This window comes from Corticium candelabrum, chromosome 16 (genome assembly GCF_963422355.1).
Source record: "Corticium candelabrum chromosome 16, ooCorCand1.1, whole genome shotgun sequence".
Taxonomy (NCBI): domain Eukaryota; kingdom Metazoa; phylum Porifera; class Homoscleromorpha; order Homosclerophorida; family Plakinidae; genus Corticium; species Corticium candelabrum.
In genome coordinates this window covers 2,288,485-2,309,311 of record NC_085100.1, presented here as the reverse complement: position 1 = coordinate 2,309,311, position 20,827 = coordinate 2,288,485, and the positions used below count along the sequence as shown (strand labels likewise).

At 43.4% G+C, this 20,827-nt stretch overlaps 2 protein-coding genes and 2 long non-coding RNA genes across 5 annotated transcripts; 2 read left to right on the top strand and 2 right to left on the bottom strand.

The window, feature by feature from the left end:
- Positions 1 to 887: 887 nt before the first annotated feature.
- LOC134192191 (uncharacterized) lies at positions 888 to 2,440 on the bottom strand. The gene has a single exon (XM_062660892.1). It carries the CDS (start codon positions 2,430 to 2,432, stop codon positions 1,047 to 1,049), a length of 1,386 nt encoding a protein of 461 aa, XP_062516876.1. The 5' UTR covers positions 2,433 to 2,440; the 3' UTR covers positions 888 to 1,046.
- Positions 2,441 to 6,308: 3,868 nt separating this feature from the next.
- On the bottom strand, positions 6,309 to 8,805 carry LOC134192489 (zinc finger MYM-type protein 1-like). Its single transcript, XM_062661227.1, has one exon. The coding sequence runs from the start codon at positions 8,803 to 8,805 to the stop codon at positions 6,421 to 6,423; it is 2,385 nt and encodes a 794-aa protein (XP_062517211.1). The 3' UTR covers positions 6,309 to 6,420.
- A 670-nt stretch (positions 8,806 to 9,475) lies between these two features.
- Positions 9,476 to 11,121, top strand: LOC134192284 (uncharacterized). Of its 2 annotated transcripts, XR_009971923.1 has the most exons (4): positions 9,476 to 10,202; positions 10,288 to 10,573; positions 10,639 to 10,719; positions 10,948 to 11,121. It is a non-coding gene; the product is annotated as an uncharacterized LOC134192284 (long non-coding RNA). The 2 variants fall into 2 exon arrangements; XR_009971922.1 differs by having other exon boundaries at positions 9,476 to 10,573.
- A 2,369-nt stretch (positions 11,122 to 13,490) lies between these two features.
- Positions 13,491 to 16,648, top strand: LOC134192647 (uncharacterized). Its single transcript, XR_009971959.1, has 3 exons — positions 13,491 to 13,534; positions 16,479 to 16,531; positions 16,583 to 16,648. It is a non-coding gene; the product is annotated as an uncharacterized LOC134192647 (long non-coding RNA).
- Positions 16,649 to 20,827: the final 4,179 nt, after the last annotated feature.

Below are 20,827 nucleotides of genomic sequence, written 5' to 3'. Positions count from 1 at the left end.
GTTCTAGACCAGACCAAGTCACTGTGGGAAAAGAACCTGCGGCCTCATTTTGATGAAGTCATGGAGTTGATGTCTCCTAGAAAGCTTATAGACAAGCTTTACACAAAGAGATTACTAGATCGTGATGAGTATATAGAACTAAGCAACAAGCAACTATCAGAAAAGGAAAAGGCTGGAAAAATTTTACTGGAAATTTTGCCAAAGAAAGGGAGAGATGCCTTTACGCAATTTTGTGCAGTTCTAAGGCAAGTGGAAGACCAAAGAGCAATTGCAGATCTTATTGACACACACATACAGAACTGATTTTGATCTTAGCAGTCAATAACTATTTCTTAATTGTTGGCTCACTGACTTGCCACCAGGGCTTAGAATAGTTTGTTATTGCATGTTGTATGTGTGTATGTATGTATTATGTAAGTATGTATGTATACCACAAGTGGACAATATTTTCAATCTATGGCAGTAATAAAGCTCAATTTTTTCAAACACAAGATTGCTGTACATTTTATCAACCAAATTGGTGTAATCGTCATTAACAGAAATTGTCAGGTTGCAATGGCATCACACTCTGTAAAGACGTCAATTAGCAATTGTTGAAATGGCAAATAGCCATAAAATTCTGGCTAGAGGACTGACATCGTGATAAAACATTTGAAAACCAAACAAACGACTTCAGCTAACTTTGTAGGTGTATAAGGCATCTTCAATTAATTGCTCTCTAAATATTCTGCGTCTATGTGTTGCATAATATTTAGAGAGTGATAATGGTACTTGATGCTATTGCACCCACTTGCACCCACTTAGCATCTTGAGTGTCAATAATAGGTCTTTCAATATCCTATACTATTTAGATAGCTCTTAGTACATCAACATTACATGCACTTGCTAATAATTGTATTCTGATATCAACAGATCATACAAACCATTGTAATTGCAATTCTCATAACTGAACTTCACATCGTTGAATAGCAAATATAGGGGTATAAGTGATAATCAATCTACACACAGTCAAGTCAACAAACTCCATTAATAACATTCTCCTTACTTTAGTGTGACAAGTTTTGAAGAGCAATATTAACAGCTACTAGTACATATGAAAATGCCACAGATGCCAAAGCATGCGACAATCGTATCGGCATTGGTCCAGCTCTAAATGCAATATCAGCTCGATCAGCAAAGGAAAGGAATAATTCTAGTTGGCTTCTCTCCTTTAATGCATGTCCATCAGGCCAGTCCACTGCTGCCAAATCATTCAGGTTTCTGATCATCTCTTTGCATCTGGCATCAAGCATAGCAGCTACAATTGCCGGAAAGATGAACAGAGTGTGATTAATAATCGATAATACGACCAAACTAGTCTTCGTCCAGATGGGATACAGTGGCAGTGAAATGTTCGCTTGAATGAGAGGACTGTTCCATACAATGACCATGGCATACGAAATCCACTGAACAAGAAACCAGCGACCAAACACACCTGAAGTTGCTCTAACTATTTTTGACAAATCTTTCACAGCAGTTATTGATTTCTCAAGCTTTTGTTGCTGCAAATCCAAAATCTGTTGCTTCATCTGATCAATGCATCCACTTACTGCAAAGACGAGGCTTTCAAACATAAGTAAGATAGCATGATTTGCTAACAAACCGACCATCATCATAATTGTCATGTAACTGAGAACAATGACTAATACATAATCCAGCGTTGTATTAGGCTGCTCATGTATCACATCATACATCATGTAAGCCGTAAGGACCAACCACAGAACATCCAAGAGCAGAAAGAAAACCATCTGTCTGTTGAGTAAACTCCAATATTTGTTTGGAGCCAAAAATCGTGCCAGCGAAGGATGCAAAGCATCAGGCACTCGCAAGACTTTGTACAAACACCAGAGTGCAACACAGTACGTAATCAGTTGACTCAAATACTGCCATGTACTCCCCACAAAGAGAATAGATTTCAAATACGAGGAGAGGTCACTACTGTTAGTGTCACTGCTATTAAAGCCACTTATATTAAAGCCATTCCGGTCACGTGCCTTTCTGCAATGCTTCGAGTCTATCACCAGGCACGCAAAGTTAATGACAAGTTGCAGTAGAAGAGCAAGAGAGAAGAGGCAAATCAACAATCCTGACCACAGGGAACGCCCAAATCGGTGTGGATTGTGTAGGCCAACGAGACATAGAAATATTGTGAGAGGATAATGAGCTTTTGATTTGGTTGGGCTTTTGATGAGGCTGCGGCTTTCGTTGTTGAGAGATCCTCCTTCGCTGCTCGACGTAATGGGGTTGGGGCTGCCGTAATCTTCTGTCGCGCTACTGCTGCTCGATTTGAGGAAGCGGTGGCGTGCTGAACTCTCGCGAGAAGATTTTCTCTTACCATCTTTGTCTTCCTCTATGCTGAAAAAATCCAAGGACTCGTCAGCGAGAGATGCCATGGCCAAGAAGCTGTCACGTGACTAGACTACAGCACGTGACTAGACTAGAGCACGTGACTATCTTCGTGTTAGTACAAATTCGAATTAGGGCTAAGAGTTAGAAAGACGGTAAGAACTTACTGGGCTGCCGCTTACACAAGAAAAGAAAAGTATATTTGTACGACATCCTAACCTCTTTCCCGCGTGAACTAGATGATAGAACTTGGCTAGACGAACAACTGATGCAAAACTGAGGTTGCTATACACCTAAGGATTCGACAACCACTTGCACTCTAATTAATTGAGCCACATATCTCGAAATCCAGACCTGGTTAGTACGCATGCGCTTGCTGTTGGCGCTGTAGTGTACCGATACTTTGTTATTATTATTATAACCTGACGTCGCACTCATTAAAACTAATGGTGCAAAAAACAGAAACAAACAAACAAACAAACAAACAAACAAACTATTGTATTGCGTAGTGCACATTAGCTAGATAATTATAAAGCACGCTATTCATTGAGTTCTGTAGGGTCTAGAAGGATAGACACACACAATACTCTTGTGTTACGCTCACTCGACTGTCGTGTTGCTACACGCGCCACCTTACATTTGGTGACAGGAGTAAAAGTTGTGTTATGTCTAGAGACTCTCCGCAAGCGTTTGCTGGTTCGGGTAAATTGCTTTCATTTCTTGACCGTGTTTCCGTGTGGACATCTTTGAAAGGATATGAAGGAAAGAAAAAGCGTTGCATCGTGCCTCGAGACTTGAAGGACCACGTTTAAAAACTATCGAAGAGAGGACAAACTACGCAACAATTGAAGCTTCGCTAGAACGAGAGTTCATGTCCGGAGGAGCCGACCGAATACAAGCGATGAGAAAATTAAGACAGCGTAAATGGACAGAAGGTGAGGAACAGATTGAAGCGTTTGCTCATGAGATAGCTATAGATTGGTTGACTTGGCTTATTCCGAGTCCAATGACGTGGAGGCACTTGCACGAGACGAATGTCTAGAGGGTTTGCCACCTAACTTTCAATTGTACTTAATGAATTAACAGTTTATGCTGGAGTATAGGCTTGAATGGCCATATTTCCTACGGTATCGAGTCTGGAAATGACGATGGAATGTTTTCCATCAACATGATGGACAAAGTTCAGTTGGCCAGATCGCTAAACGAGAACGGTTCCAGCCGATACACGATCACAACTGTAGTCCGTGACCACGGACAGCTATCTCTATCATTTACAGCCACTGTTTATAGTTCAGTTCTCTTTTTTCGTCGACGGACTTGCCGTTAGTCTACTCACCGTCGGTCTACGCAACCCAACGTCGCGGTCTACTTACCGTCACCACAACCTGCTTCCAGGTCTAAAGCTAGAATCATTTTAGTTAATTAAGTCATCGCCAAACTCACCATCGATCTACTTACCGTAGGTCTCCTCGCCGTCAGTCTCCTTACCATCGGTCTGCTCACTGTCGGTCTACCCACCGTCGGCCTCCTCAACGTCCGTCTACTCAACGTCGATTCAGTTTCCTCACCGTCGACGTCGGTCTACTTGCCGTCACCACAATCTGCTTCCATTTCTAAAAGTAGAATTTTTCTGTTGCGTTCTATTTTGTGTCGCTGTTCGGCGTGGTTGCGTTGATTTTGTCATTTTAGGTGACTCGACTTTAGTAATCGTTGAAGCTGTGATTGGCTGCGCTGTTCTTATCTTGTTTGCCATTGTGCTCGCAGTTTCACTAAAAGTGACAGCACGCAAACACAAACAATATCACGTACACGGCAATAACAGGTGCATGTCTAACAGTGTGTTTTCAATGTATATATCAATTAGCAGCTGTTTCTGTTTCAGTTACAACAGACCAGCAAATTCCGGTTGTACATTAATACAAATACGAAATCCACGCTATGGCTAGGCGGAAGCAAATGAGTAAATGTCAGAAGTTACTGCTGACTAGCTTGTTCGAAGGCAGCAAGGATAACATCGTGTGCGCAAACAAACATGCAGATAACGAACCAGCTTACAAAACAGCGGACAACGACAGCGTAAGCACCCCGCCAAAATACAACCGGACGTTCAAAATTAATACAATTAGAAACAATAAATTAATTGTTTTTCACAAATGATTGTGTACTTTCATATTTCTAGAAAATTTTGCACGCTGCTAGAGTTATTGATTTGCTGCGTAGTTGTTGTTGTTGTGTTGTTGCTGCTGCAAGTTCGCGATAGTGCTGCGCGAATTACTAGTTTAGGTTAGAAGTGCATGCATACATACAAGTATTATTTATACAGTACAATTTAGCGTTTTTGTGACAAATTAACTGTTAGTTAGTTTTGTCTTTAAAACAATAGCTAAAGAGACTGCCATGTATAACAATAGACTCTAGCCAGTCTCTCCCCGCCCCGTCGTTTCCCGATTGTCACTGGAGTGGGGAGACAATCCGGGGAATGACGAAGGCGGGGAGAGATTCGTTCGAGTCTAGTATACAAACGCATTAGTACTACTTGAACCTGATTTACTTTTTAGTAGTAGTCTAGCTAGTAGCTTTTTGCAGTGTATACATGCCGCACCTCTATTGTACATGTGACTTGCGTGCGAGCAAGACTGTTTGAAGAGCTGTAGACTTCATACCATGTAATTGTATTCTAAAAGGCAGATGTAAATTGCTTTATTGTTAGCAGTTGGTTTGTTTAGAATTTTACTTTCCTAATTAATATCAAACAAGACAATCTAGTATCTGTAGCTCGTTGACAGTCTGTTAGCTGATTAATTCTCATTTGAACGATTGTCTATGAGCAGTTGACTATTACTTCCTTGTGTGATTGATGAGCATCATGTAAACAGTGTGTGCTAACCACGAGTTTGATCCAACGTAAATTTATAATTATAACATTCAATATTGTTTACATTGCTACGACATACTTCTACTGCAGGGTAGCCAAATCGTTTCTAGTCATGCATCACTCTAAACAAGTCTAGAGATTGTGCTAGAGCTAGACTCGCTTTGTTCTATACGTAGCTGGAGCCAAATTAACCACCAGCCATTGAAATGCAAGGCTTGAGCCTTCAGAGCTCCACAGGTAGTTCCTTTTTTTGTCTCGGGGAGAAACCCAGCTGTTCGTGTCGCATGTCTACTAGTAGATAGAGCTTGCATGGAACTCACATAGAATAGTAGACGGGACGTGCATCGTAACGAAAATATAACACTTTATTACCAGCCACGAACACGACAAGTCTAGTTGGCTAAGAACTCGAAGAGCGCGCCACAGAATTTTCGTACGATTACAGGCCATGCGAGCAAGGGCGTGTTTACAACCAAATATAGATTACCGTATCTAGTTTCGGATAACGGCTAGATTCGGACGCGAGATCTTGGTCCAACGCAATTGTCTAGGTATGAAGTCTAGGGCAACGTAGCGATATTAGGTAACTATTCTTGATCCGTGACAATCAATGGATTTGGCTCGTTCTAGCGAGAACGAGACTCGACTAAATGTAAACCATGCCCTCCCTCTAGACCCGGACAGATACCTCTAGTTTCGGATGACCTCTCGTGTAGAGCTACCAAACCACAGACACAAACCGAATCTATTTGTTCCAGTAGCCTAACATCTCATCTTCCAAACAATCGTATGAGCAGCGTCGTCGTGTTACGTGCGTAGCCGTGGTAGTCGTCAGAGTTGAGTGAAGTCACGCCCTCTAGTTTCGGATGCCCGAAACACGCTAGATTGTCATTTTACGAGCAAATTTAGACACTCTGTAAAGATTTTGAGCATTTTGAGCATAGAATCTCGACGTCTAGTGCTAAAATCAACTTTTAAGACATGTTTCTAAGTATTTCTAGCTAATTTCTCATTACTCTTAGACAAGGGCGTAGACACCGGGGGGGCTTTGGGGGCTCAAGCCCCCCCAGAATTTGAGACTTGTATTTCAAATCTTTGATACATTAAGGGATAGGCAGTACGCGTACAACACAACACTACATTTACTAATTCAAAAGAGTTTAATCAAAGTGTCCGAATAGTCGTCTTCTGCTTTCATTACGTGTAACAAACTCATTCGCAACACCTTTTATTGGTAATGCATCAGTTTTGTCCTTATGGATATGGAGTATCATAGACCAGTTGAGACGACATTCACTTATTGTAGAACGTAGCCATGTCTTGAGTCTACGGAGAGCACTAAAACTTCTTTCACTTGTGGCGTTTGTTGCCGGCATTACCAGAATGAGCTTGACTACTTTGATGACTTCAGAAAAAAACTGTCTTTCTGCACTGCTTAAGGATTTGAGGTATACGACCAGAGACCGTACATCCGTCAGTGGCTGTTCAGTACCTGCATGAAGAAGAGTGAGCTGTGTTTGAAGTCGGTCTGGGTGACTGAAATCATCACCATAAAAATTGACAATCTCTTTCAGTGCTTCCGATTGCTGGGGTTGCTGAAGAGAAGTTACAACTGTCTCTAATTTCTGTAACATGTTGAATCCTTTCTGATGAAATCTATCTTTGACTGCTGCTAAAATCAAGTCAATGGCCTCAAAGTAAGCCCTTCGATAGATCTCCTTCACTTCTACTGGATGTACTGTTGCACCTTCTCCTACCTCGAATTGTCTTGGAACTTTCCTACGTCGTGGAAGGGTAGGGGATGGCACTTGAAGTGACAATCTTTTGCGTTCAACGTACTTCCAAAATATATCAAAGCACTCATCAGATCTCATTGACTGGATAGTTGTTGTTGTAGTACTGACTAGCTTTTGGCCTTCGCATGCTGAAATAGTAGAACTCTGTAAGGATCGGGACAGGTTGTCCACTATGTTCAGCAGCTTTCTTCCAAGTTCAACACCATAAACGAAGTCAAATGTGTCCATCTGCAAAGCGATTCCTCCAATTCTAGCTCTCATCTCAGTATCCTTTGTGGCTTCTTTTGCCACATCCCAAGTCATCTGAAGTGTAGTGTAGTTTTCAGATATTGACGTTAATGCCTCAGCCCTGACCGTCCATCGTGTAGGACAAAGAATCCGTAGTCCTGGAGAGCCAGCAGTGACAACATCTTTAAACTTCTTGAAGATGCTTTCACGTTTGGGTGATTTTTTTATCAACTTAGTAATTTCATGTACGGTCTCCAGAGCACTTCGCATGACCTTGATACCTTTCAACACATCCTGAGTCGCTAGGTTTAATGCATGACCATAGCAGTGTGTGTACAACGCACGGGGCTCTAGATCATTTAGTCTTTTTGCAACGCCTGACTTCGCTCCTGCCATGTTACTAGCGCCGTCGTAGCACTGGCCTCGGCAATGGTCAATCCTTAGATTCATGCGTAACAGGATATCTTGAACTGTTGCTAGTATAGAGTCAGCAGAAGTTGAGTCTAAGCTATACAGCCCTATTACTTCCTCATGGACTTCCAGATCATCATCTACGTATCGAAGACAGAAGACCATTTGTTCAGTATTGGACAAATCTGTAGTTTCATCTACCATGATAGTGTACCACTTTCCCGATACCTTCCTAACAACATCTCTCAGAATCATTAATGCCATGATACTGAGAATTTCATTTTGTATACAGGGGCTTGTGAACTTGGCCTGGCATTTGTCTAACCATTTCCAGAGCCTCGGATTGTCTTCAGCACGCATAATGAGGAGTTGCATTAAGTTGGAATCCCTTTCAAGAGCGACACTACCTTCAGGTTTAGACCGACCACGCATGGCGAGACCTTGCCGAGCAAGGTATCGAATGCAACTAATAATTATCTGTAACATATTCCTATTCTCAACCATTTCTTCTGCATAACCTTTCCCTAGCATTTGCCCAACATTCTGTTCCTTGCCAACCACCATATCCATAGCATCACGATGAAAGACTGATTTCTGATGTTTTTCAAATTTAGTGAGTGCTTTCTTCCAGTCTGTAAAGCCAGTTCTCACGAATTTATCGTCCAAGTTCCCAGCGCGCAGAGCAACTGAGCCTAAGTCCTTCTTCTCCGCCATCTGGCAGTAGAAGCAGAAGACTTTGTCATCTGCTTCTTGATAATGCAACCACGGGTATCTTCTATACCAAGAAGAACAGAATGCTCGCTGCTGCTTAGCAAATGTGCGATATGGGAAGGACAGCAAGGGTTGGTGAGGACTCCAAGGCATCAAGGTGGGCTGAGGCTGGGCGCCAGCAACCGGTCTTGTCTCGGAGGCATCAGTTGCGTCGGGCTGGTGAGAGTGGTGGCCGCTTTCAGAACTTGTAGAGGCTGGTCCAGCCACGTTGCTAGTTTGGGCGTGCTCTTGGGCGTCTTCTTCACCTGAGACATTGCTTTCATGGTCAATGCCAGTGGGATAGTTAGTTACACTTCCATCCGGTTGTTGCGCTTTCCGCAGCCACGCTATCAGAGACATTGTGATACGGATGCAGTCGGGTGATGAACGTGCACTGGGCGCATGCGCAAAAGCACAATTAGGCCTCTTGGTTAAGCCCCCCCAGTTTTAGAATTGTGTCTACGCCCCTGCTCTTTGCAGGATAGAGATCGTACGGTGCCGTTTGAACATCCGGGGAACAAAATTTCCCTATGTAGCAGTATCTTACTGGCTTGCTATGCAATCTAGAGTAAAAAAGGTTCGACTTGCACAATCAAAAGTAGGGTAGAGTCCCGAATCTAATCTCGGTCATTTCCTAGTCTCGGTCACTCGTTCTCTGCCAAATAGCTGCAGCCAGACCTAGCTGCTACGCTAGCGTCATAGTCCTACTGGATAGCAACTAGGTAGAGCGGGTCACGTCAGCATCCGTCGTAACGTTGCTGCTGTAGAACTTGAAAACTGATCGCACCTATTCTCGGTCACAGAGTATCATATCTCGGTCAGTGCTGCTGGCCACCTCGTTTTCACAACTCCGTTTGAATAGCCTCGGCCTCCCAGACCCGTGTAGCGCGATACAAAATCGTCCTCCACGGGTCTGGGATGGTACCGCCTCTTCTGAATATATTGCGGTTGGTCCTAGGACCAGCATTAGTGTTCAGTTGCATAAATGCATACCTTTCCAATTACGGCCGTAATACAAGAACGACGAAGACATGTCGCGCTAGAACATCGTGTCGCATCCTGCTGCACGGGTACTTTTGTGTTTGCAGTAGCTACGGTTTTATCATTTGTGTGTTAGTAGGGAACGCAAACGGGACGTTAGGAAGCACTTTCTTTTACAACTGGTGCCGCGAACGCGATCGGCATGTGTCTGATCGCCGTGAATCCGCTGCGAGTAGCTGCTAGTCGCGCGTGGAGCTTCGAATTCGCTATGAAAATTCGCGATGCGCGTATCCGCTGTGACTCGATCGTCCGGATTCGATGCGACTTGCCGCGAAATCGTGACAAAACTTCGCCGTGAATTCTCCGCAAGACTCTGTGTAGTAGACGTGATCATGAAGTCGTTGAGAATGCAGCTGGCTGGCTAGTGTAGATGTCGGAGCATCGGTTCGAACAAACGGCTCTACTAGGTGTCGTTACTGCCATTGACAGGCGCAGAATACAAACCACGACGTGTAGGGACGTGAGTTTGCGTGAAGAACGCACTACAAGTCGTCGTTTGTGTACAGTGTAGTCTTTGGTAGACAGCAGATATGCATGAGATGTCTTCGTTGATTACAGCTGTAATTGGAAAGGTATGCATTATGAAACTGAACACTAATGCTGGTCCTAGGACCAACCGCAATATATTGAGAAGAGGCGGTACCATCCCAACCCGTGGAGGACGATTTTGAATCGGCGCTACACGGGTCTGGGAGGCCGAGGCTACCGTTTGAGATGTAAGTCAACTCTGTCGATAGGCTTATTATATGACTTTCTTTCGCCAAATTGTTGGTTTTGTCTTGTCAACCTCTACCCTCGCAGACAATGGAGAAGACGGATGACTCACGGGACATAATCTCGGTCACCTGATCTCGAGTGATTTTCTCTCTTCAGACGCAGATCTGAGGCGTTCTTTTTGGCTCATGTTATAGTCATCACCACTGGCTACTAGACCTACGGGGTGATGTTAGTGCTCATCGTACTGTTGCTACGGCAGAACGCGAAATGTGAGAGACAAATACTCGGACATTCGGGATCATATCTTGGTCAGTCGCTTTCATCGCGTTTCTACAAGACGAATTGAGACGTTAGTCATGTCTGTCGAAAGGTTCGCTTTGGATGTGTTATGCCATTGAATAGCCGGTTTTGTCTCTTCAGTTTTTACTGTTGCAGGGCGGTGAGAAACGTGATCGACCTACGGGACATAATCTCGGTCACAGTATGAGCGCACTTCTTGGGTTCTACAGCTTTCGGGTAAGTGGTCTTACCTTCATTGGGCATTGTACATACGGTCACAGTCGACTAAGGATGATTGAAAAATGTTTTGTATTGAATTTGTATAACTATAGCAGATTCTAGTAATTAGACTGTGTTGGCAAACGTTAGTTGTTCTGTCTAAACTATGTTTTTGTATAATAATTAAGATAACCTTTATTTAGTACATCTGTTTTAGTGCTAATTAGCAAATTTTGTGAGTGATAGAGTGATCATCATGGAGATAAACATTGAATCCATTCTGGTACAAGTTGAATGTCACAAGAGTATGCTAGGACTCTGCATACTTGTAAACTGTGTACGTACTATGATCTTGTTGATTGTAAGATTTTAGCTACATCAGTTATTATCAACAACACGCACTGCTTAGTTTTATAGACTGAAGGTTCGTTGGATATCTTCACTGGACTAATTATCATAACTGTCTCAGACTCAGAACTGTGTTATGAGAAAGATTGTTTTCTCTTTGGCAACATGTCACCATTTTCATAAGTTCTCGAACAGCATAACTCTCCTACCGATAAAAGTAAAAAGCAGTTTTTGTGCAATTCTACTTGATAAAATCATCAATCATCCCATCCAAGATAAAGAATCATTATCTCTGCCATTCAAGAATGTAGAAACAGGTAGGAATACTCTCTGGTTACCGCCAACAAGTGTGAAAATTCAGAGTCATCACGTTGCTTGTTTGAAGTGCTACAAATAGTAAGTTAGACAGACACATTCGTGACAATATAGCTCTAGAACAACAGTACACTAATAATCACACAATACAATCTACTCAGGAACCCGTCTTTCTCAAAATCGCGTGACCGAGATTATGTCCCGTAGGTCGATCACGTTTCTCACCGCCCTGCAACAGTAAAAACTGAAGAGACAAAACCGGCTATTCAGTGGCATAAACATCCAAAGCGAACCTTTCAGCAGATATGACTAACGTCTCAATTCGCCTTGTAGAAACGCGATGAAAGCGACTGACCAAGATATGATCCCGAATGTCCGAGTATTTGTCTCTCACATTTCACGTTCTGCCGTAGCAACAGTACGATGAGCACTAACATCACCCCATAGGTCTAGTAGCCAGCGGTGATGACTATAACATGAGCCAAAAAGAACGCCTCAGATCTGCGTCTGAAGAGAGAAAGTCACTCGAGATCAGGTGACCGAGATTATGTCCCGTGAGTCATCCGTCTTCTTCGTTGTCTGCGAGGGTAGAGGTTGACAAGACAAAACCAACAATTTGGCGAAAGGAAGTCATATAATAAGCCTATCGACAGAGATGACTTGCGTCTCAAACGGAGTTGTAGAAACGAGATGGCAAGCACTGACCGAGATATGATACTCTGTGATCGAGAATAGGTGCGATCAGTTTTCAAGTTCTACAGCAGCAACGTTACGACGGATGCTGACGTGACCCGCTCTAATTAGTTGCTATCCAGTAGGACTATGACGCTAGCGTAGCAGTTAGGTCTGGCTGCAGCTATTTGGCAGAGAACGAGTGACCGAGATTAGGAATGACCGAGATTAGATCCGGGACTCTATTCCCCTCTGATTCCTTTTCTCATGCTATAGAATTAATTTGTTCTACTTTTCATACCGCACTTCCTCTAAACAAGCGTTCCTGACCTCTCTTTTGCTTCAGTAATAACACGCGGCTGGTCTAAGCCGATTTTGTAATTGGCGCTACATTGGTCTGGAAATCCGAGGCTAGGTACGTCTACACTATGAATCTAGACCAGCCGCATGTTACTCCTGTTTGTTACTGAAGCAAAGAGAGATCAGGAACGTTCGTTTATTGGAAATGCCGTATGAAAAGTGCAACAAATTAGTGCTACCATCTCATGAGAAAAGGTAACTAGATATCCACAATCAGAGGGGAATACCCTACTTATGATTGTGCAAGTCGAAGCTTTTTTACTCTAGATTGCGTAGCAAGCTAGTAAGATACTGCTACATAGGGAAATTTTGTTCCCTAGACGTTCAAACGGCACCGTACGATCTCTACACTGCAGAGAGTAATGACAAATTGGCTAGAAATACGTAGAAACATGTCTTAGAAGTTGATTTTAGCACTAGACGTCGAGATTCTATGCTCAAAATGCTCAAAATCTTTACAGAGTGTCTAAATTTGCTCGTAAAATGACAATCTAGCGTGTTTCGGGCATCCGAAACTAGAGGGCGTGACTTCACTCAACTCTGACGACTACCACGGCTACGCACGCAACACGACGACGCTGCTCATACGATTGTTTGGAAGATGAGATGTTAGGCTACTGGACCAAATAGATTCGGTTTGTGTCTGTGGTTTGGTAGCTCTACACGAGAGGCCATCCGAAACTAGAGGTATTTGTCCGGGTCTAGAGGGAGGGCGTGGTTTACGTTTAGTCGAGTCTCGTTCTCGCTAGAATGAGCCAAATCCATTGATTGTCACGGATCAAGAATAGTTACCTAACGTCTCAACGTTGCCCTATGTTTCATCCTTAAACAATTGCGTTGGACCAAGATCTCGCGTCCGAATCTAGCCGTAATCCGAAACCAGATACGGGACTCTAGTACTACTATACGGCGGAAACAGGTCGAACGTATTCCTCTTGCTGAGATCTAGAGACCTACCAAGCACTCGCAACGTCTGGTGCATAACGAACCAGTAACAGCAGTGCCTGTTCTTTCCAGGCATCAGCGCAGCAAGGAGACGACACTGAAGTCTGTTCTAGCAGCCGTACAAGTGTTCTGCAAGACGTGGGCGTCGACCCCATTCCGGATTGCGTCTAGAAATGAAGACACGTCAATTTGGGTATGTTCTACATGCATACTGCACGTACGTCCGCTAGCTTGTTTAGATGGGCAGTCAAGTATTTGTTCTATGTGTGTGTCTGAAAGAAGTAGAAGATAGTAAGGTAGCATGCATGCAGAGTGGAAACAGTGCATGAAGGATCGAGGAGACGAATTTGACGGATTCGTAGACTGAGAGTAGACAAAGAAATGTAGAACTTCCTTGATTAGGGACCACCTACTATATAGAGTACATACTTGCATGTTTGTCTTGGGACCTCCTGTTGTAAAGCGGACACCAACGTTACATTCAAGATTGGACAACGTACACTCATTCGATAACAAAATTCATGAAAAACTTACTCGTCAATGTAAACTCCTTCGAGAAGTCAAAATCGCTTGCATTTTATAGTCTTCTCGCATGATATTTCGTATTGTTTTGATATAGCGTAACTAGACACCTCTCTATAACAACCCATCATTGCGACGTCCTGTACAAGTTTTGTCTACGACCCAAGGCTCGGAAAATCGCGGTCCAAGTAGAATTCTAGTTGTTGTCATTTGACGAGTTTCCAGACATTTTAGGTCGTCAAAATCTTATGGAGTTGTGTACGTTGATATCGATCTTGGGGTTTAGTGTTACCGCCATGTTTTTAAAGAATGCGGTTTTTGCCGGTTCTACGCGTAGATATTGCCATCGCTTCTACCACTAAAACTAGACAGGCTTATAATTCAATCCACCGCACATTACAGCGCACAATGGCAGGAATCGAGTGTCAAGTGACTCTTGAGGAAATTTGCTATAGTGATTGCACAGCCGTATATCTCTAGACGAGCTACAATGCCCGGCTTCGCCTGGGTAATAGTTTAATCACACAAATTATTGATTTGCAGACACTGTTTGCTATTTATGACAGACAGACAGGACAGACAGACAGACAGACAGACAGACAGAGACAGGTCGCCTTTATAGGTAGAGATTATAGCAGAAAGTATCTAAAATGCGTTTGATGGTTGGAGAGGCAGAGGGGGTGTAGCCAGGTCACGTACAGTTTGTATAGAGAGATCTTTGTAGATTTCCAAACTCTCTGCTGTTTAGTGTTGGGTAACATCCCTGTGCAAAAAAGTTCCAATCACAGCACAAACCAGTTACACTAACTTATGCCCTTGTCAGCGCAACCCGAGCCAGTCCGTCTCTTCGGAGGCATTGTAAAAACAACGAAAAATGTCGCGTATACACTTGCAATGGTATAGTACTCCCGGATATTGCGCAGGTAGTAGACTGTATAATGTTTTGTCAGTAACCGTTTACTGTCACTAATTAGCCGTGGTGTAAGTGCTTTTACCGTTTAGTAGCAGCCAGACAGAATTCTCATTCATAGCTAAATCCCGTTCAATTGCCGTTTCCAAAAATGCCGTTGATTGGATTAGCGATTGGTTGAAGCCGTTTCGACTTGGACGTTGCTGCCGTTGCGAGGAACAAGTGTATTGACTACTTACCTTGACCCCGAGTTCTGCTTCCCGTTCCTCTCGAGCACTTTCACTGCTGTACCTGTCGACCTGCCTGAGAGGAAGTTCGGCGCTCACGAGGGGGGCGGAGCCCGGTCATGAAGCCTCACGCGCGCTAAAGGCTGGTGCTTGGGGAGTCCCGGGCTAGCCAGACCGGACTCTGTCCCCACCCCGATATTTCACGTAGAACGGCATAGCCGTCTACGGAGAGTCAAGAGAAGAAAGGGAGTGGGAGGGATGGGAAGAACGTCCACACACGCGAACTGCAAAACATGCTATGCTACTGCGCATGACTCGCGGGAAGAAACCCCGCGCCACTACTGTCTGCGCATGACGCGCGGGAACACACAACACTTGCCTACCGTGCACTCCTGCGGCCGATAACTCATCGCGCGCGCTGTCAAGGCGGAGCCAACTATGTGTAATTTCGCTAGACATTGTTCGAACTTGGCGTCTATTCGACACGTGTCCAGTTTCAAAAATCCCGTAGATGCACGAGGTTGTATAGGCACGTCTACAGCAAATCTGAAAACGTGTTTGCTGTACGTCTATTGATGTAAGAACTCGTTGCATGCGGTTCACGTGTTAAAGCCTTTTACGTGTGTAAAGCCACTGCCGTAGACGCATAGCTAGCGAAGCGTTCCGGCGTAAGCTGCCAAATGAGGCGTTCCGACATCCTAGTGTCGTCCGACCTCGAGGGCTGCTGCAACTCTACACATATATTTATATGTATTATTTCACAAGTTCCTGCATGCCGTGAATCTAATATCTTCGAGCTTGCTGACTTACTTGTTGTCCATTTGGTTTACAAAACAGTCCCCGATCTAGAGATATACGACTCGATACCGTATGCGTCGGAGCAGGAAGAAAATACTTGCAGCAACTGCAGCAACCAAAAACCGTCGATTTGTAGATAATCCTATACCATCTAGCTACAAATTATGACTAGGGTTTAGCTTTTCGAAGTGGTGGCTTTACTACAGCGTAAAGATGGCATGTAATTTGTCTAGTCTGTCACGGTAACACGTGAGCTGCGCTAGCTGTGATGCTTATACGTGCCATATCTGCAAGATACAAGGAGATTTCCATGATAGATAATAGAGTGACCAGCAGAGTTATGTGATGAAGTTGTGTGAATGTGGTTATTGCTTGAGCGGTGATTGTTTAGACAAAGCATGATCTAATTTTAGACTTTACCGTAAATATTGATTTGCATACAAGTGTTTCATATTTAAATTTTAAACATGGCTCTAGGGGTCTCGATATTGGTACATGCTATGGCCTTTCGACGACCGACAAGAGCTAACGAGACTTACTGTAATAAATACCCACTCTAGCAGCTGGCCCAACGACGCCACTGATAGTCCTAGCGCATGTATCCTCTGCTCAAATCCTGTTGTGGTCATGCTGTGCTAGATTTGATTTAGAAGATTGATTTGTCTTTCTGTCTGTAGCAGGCTACCAGCAATCGTGCTATTCTACTACACCATCTCCTTGTTTTGCCTAACAGGTAAGCGTTTCAGTGACATGAATCTACACCAATAATATATTTAAATTTTAGTAACATACGGAACTCCTGAGACACAGATTAAAAGAATTTATTCTTCAAGTGACACGTTAACGCTCGCCAAAAGTCCATATGTTGCAACCAGTGACATCACAGTCAGCCAAGGTGCCACTCTCACCATAGAACCGGGAGTCACCATCAACTTTCAAGCTCGAGTAAGACTTCATGTCCGAGGAACTCTCGTTGCCAAAGGCTCACTGAGCAATCAAATTTTGATGTTTCACAACATGACGGAAGGTGTCGATTCCACTTCTATTCGTCTAGTGGGAGGTCAGAGTCCCAAAGAGGGAAGGGTGGAAGTGTTCAACGGTCACAATTGGGGAACCGTGTGTGACGATTATTGGAATGCAGATAACGCTCGTGTTGTATGCAGACACCTCGGATTTGGTGAACCCGTTGAAGCATCCACACGTAGATTCGGTCAGGGAACGGGAATCATCGCATTGGCTAACGTGGACTGCAGAGGCGTGGAAAATTCACTGTTTGATTGCCATGGAGGGAGCAGCTGGAATAACAACAATTGTCAACATTCAGAAGACGTTGGTGTTGTGTGTGGCACGATTGGTGTTGGATATTGGGGAGGGATCGTGTTTTATAATGACGACGCGACCGAAACCATCACGTACAACGCACGAAAGTACCACAGTAAAAGTGTTTTAGAAAATATCAAAATATTCAACGCTGGAAAAACAATAAATAATGCTTCATCAACTCCTGATTTGTTGGTACCAACTATCACCATGACAACAGCAAGTCCCTCCATCACTAACGTGTCTATTGTAGACATTAGTCACATTGGTATTCAGGTTAACTCTGTACATGGAGATGTCCACTTGTTTGGTCTTACTGTTGCAAACAGCAGCAATAACGGTATATCGGGCTCACTGGCGTGGCAATTTAGATGTGATGATTGTCATTTCCATAATGTCGGTGCAACTGCTATTGACATCACTTCTATTCCTCTGATACTCAAACCATCATCCAATGCTTCAACCCACCAAGGAGACTCTAGTACAACTACGTCATACTTTATTGATGATCGTGGAGCATATCTCACATTCAGCGTTTCCGGCTACAACGACTACACAAGTTCAATCAGCACAATGTCGGGATATGGACTTGCTGCTACATTCCAACGGTTTTCTGGTAATGGAGCAACATTTACAGTAATAAACGGAATAACAAAACAGAGTGTGCTGTCGCCCAGCGTTAGTGGCACAATTCCAGTAAACGTTATGGTACCAGATCACAAAGCAATTTTCTTTCTCGACAGATGGTGGTACAGTTCTGGCTCATCAGACATTAAAGTTTTTGTATCAAGATATCCTATTGGTAAGTCTTTGTTCAACTGCTACAACTATACATTTCATTATAAGCATACTTTCTATGTTTAGGTTCTCGTGGAGAAAATGTAAACAATTGTAACATAACTGGACTCGTTCGAACGTCGAGTGGAATACGACTGTTCGGAAGTGCTGGTGTCCGACGTATCATCAACTCTGTCATTACCGGCGTAACAGGAACGGCAATACAAATGAGTGGATCTGCCAATAAGGTGATGATTTCATCAACAAACATACGATGTCATACAAGCTCATGGCAAACTGGCATTCGAATCGATACTGATCAACACATGCTACAGATCGCTGATTTATATGTTACCAACTGTTACATCGGACTAGATACATATCTAGACGGCTATGCTACCGCTTCTGTCGCTAACAGCACTTTCACCCAGAACTCATACCGAGGAGCATATGTCTACAGTCGTCATTATTACTCCAGCTACTTGTCTCAGACTCTACAACAAACTTCTCAGCTTCAAGTTTCTAATTGCACGTTCTCTGGAACTACAGACACTGCTCTTAATGTTGATTTTTATGTCTATGATTCCAACTCACACTCGGTTCACATCAATATCACAGACAATACGTTCCAACAAAATTTGCAAGCACTTTTGCTTACACGCAGATATCGTGACGGCTATGCCATCATCGCTAGAAACAACTTTATGAACAATAATGGAAAATGCTGCTCGGGAGCAATGAATATTAATGACAATTATTATTACAGCAGCTCAATACACGCGCCAGTTATAGTTGAAAACAATGTCTTCACCTACAACAGTGGAGAACATGTAGTGAGGTTGAATACAAGAGCATCATTCCGCTCTTCTCATCAACATGTTGACAGTTTGTTAATATTCAGAGATAACGAACTGACAAATAACTCTCTGTCATCTCTCTCCACCAGATATGCAAAGTCTACTCCAAATGCAGTAATTGTCCTTACCGGTACAGGCTACATGAGCGTCTACAATAATATACTTGACAATCAAAATGCGAACACAGAACTGGCGGTCCAAGTGGAAGGATACTCATCACTAGACACAATCAACGTCACACTCAACTGGTGGGGAACGGCAAATGAAGAAGAAATTGTAGATAGAATCTTTGATTTTGATGATCGTAATCACTTGGCAGTCGCTCAATATTTTCCGTTTCTTCTGTCTCCATCCATCTCTCATGTTGCATCATCAAGTCATCCGAGATCATATCCTCCATTTCTGAACAACAACAGAGAAGTTGGAGGCCAACTGGATACTGATTTTACATTAACTGCTTTCGGTGGACCTTACACTGTAACACGTGATGTGACTGTCCTAGCAAACGCAACACTGACTGTAGAAGCGGGTGCCGTGCTGACTATCTTGCCATATGTTGGAATATTGATAGAAGGAAGGATCTTGAGTAAAGGAACACCTGACAATCCCGTTACATTTACTCACATAGTAAATGATGCTAAAAACAAATCAAATTTTGATACACACTTACTTGTCCGTTTCTCTGAACCTGTTAGCTTCTATTCGAGCGTATCCGGCATTATTGAGCTGCAACTCAACGGATTGTGGTACCCACTTTGTTACAATTCACGATCGAGTGACTATTTGTCATTTGACCGCATTGCGTTATTGACATGTCAACAACTTACTTATTGGAACAAATATGACAACCAGTTCTTTTGGTGGTGGTCGACTGAGTGGTTTCCTGCCCTCGGAGATCCTATTGTTCGTGATTTCTGGTGTCCCGAAGACGCAACGTCATTTAATAATTGCACGTTCAACACATCTAGCTACGCTCCTCATTCGAAATGTTTACAGGTTGTAGTAGTTGAATGCTTCTGTGATCGTGCTTTTTGTTATCGACAATCGTCTCAATTTGCTCCAACCAATTGGGCAGGTATCCGCTTTGCACCTACCAGCACCGTCTCCAACTATCCTTTCAATCAGAAAATGCCACGATCCGTTCTAAACTACACGGAAATTATAGGAGCAGGTAGAAGACATCAAACGGCGGTACCTTCTGTCCAATCCATATTCCGTCCTCCACAAACCAATGGATTAACCATTGAAGACTCGGTATCGACGGCTATGGAAGTGTCGCACTTACACCAAGAAGCTGTTATCAGCGGGGTGACCATTGTAGGGACGGCTGGAGATGGTTTGGTTATCCGTAGACCACGTGGTAGTAGTCTGATGGTAGAGTATGTCACAGTCAATGATGTAGCAGGTGCAGGAATACACGTCTACGACTTTTCGTCTCTATTGTCTGCCAACGTGGACTATGAATCCATTTGCTCTGGGCAAACTATTATATCTGTAGACCCAGAAGAAGGATCTTACGTTGGAATGTCTCAAGACGATCATTTACCAGGAATTACTTGCTCCGTTGTTATGCAAGGTCCACCTAACACTATACTCTCTGTTCGTCTTGTCAGTCTGAGACTTTACGACGACGATAGACTTTACATACGAGATGGAACTCAATCCAGCAGCTCTCTTCTGACTTCATATTCTGGATACAGAAGGAGTTCTAGTAACGCGCCAGTCTTGTCTTCCAGCAACAACATTTACATACAAGTGACGACAGGTCAGAAGACGGGCGCTCCTGGATTTGCTTTGTTTGTTGACGTCATTCCTACTACTGGGCAACAACCTGTTGTTATCATCAAGTCAAGTTCTATTTATAATTCTCAGTATGGTGTGTACTTTGAGAATGCGTATGATGATGCTCGAATACAGAACGTCACAATCATGAACGTTCTCAATAATGGTGTGTATGTTTCCAGTCATGAAGGTGATGTGATGGTGGATAACTGTACTATAGCTCATACAAAAGGAAATGGAGTGGACTACAGGTATGGAGACGGACAACAAATTGTTACTAACAATCGAGTTGT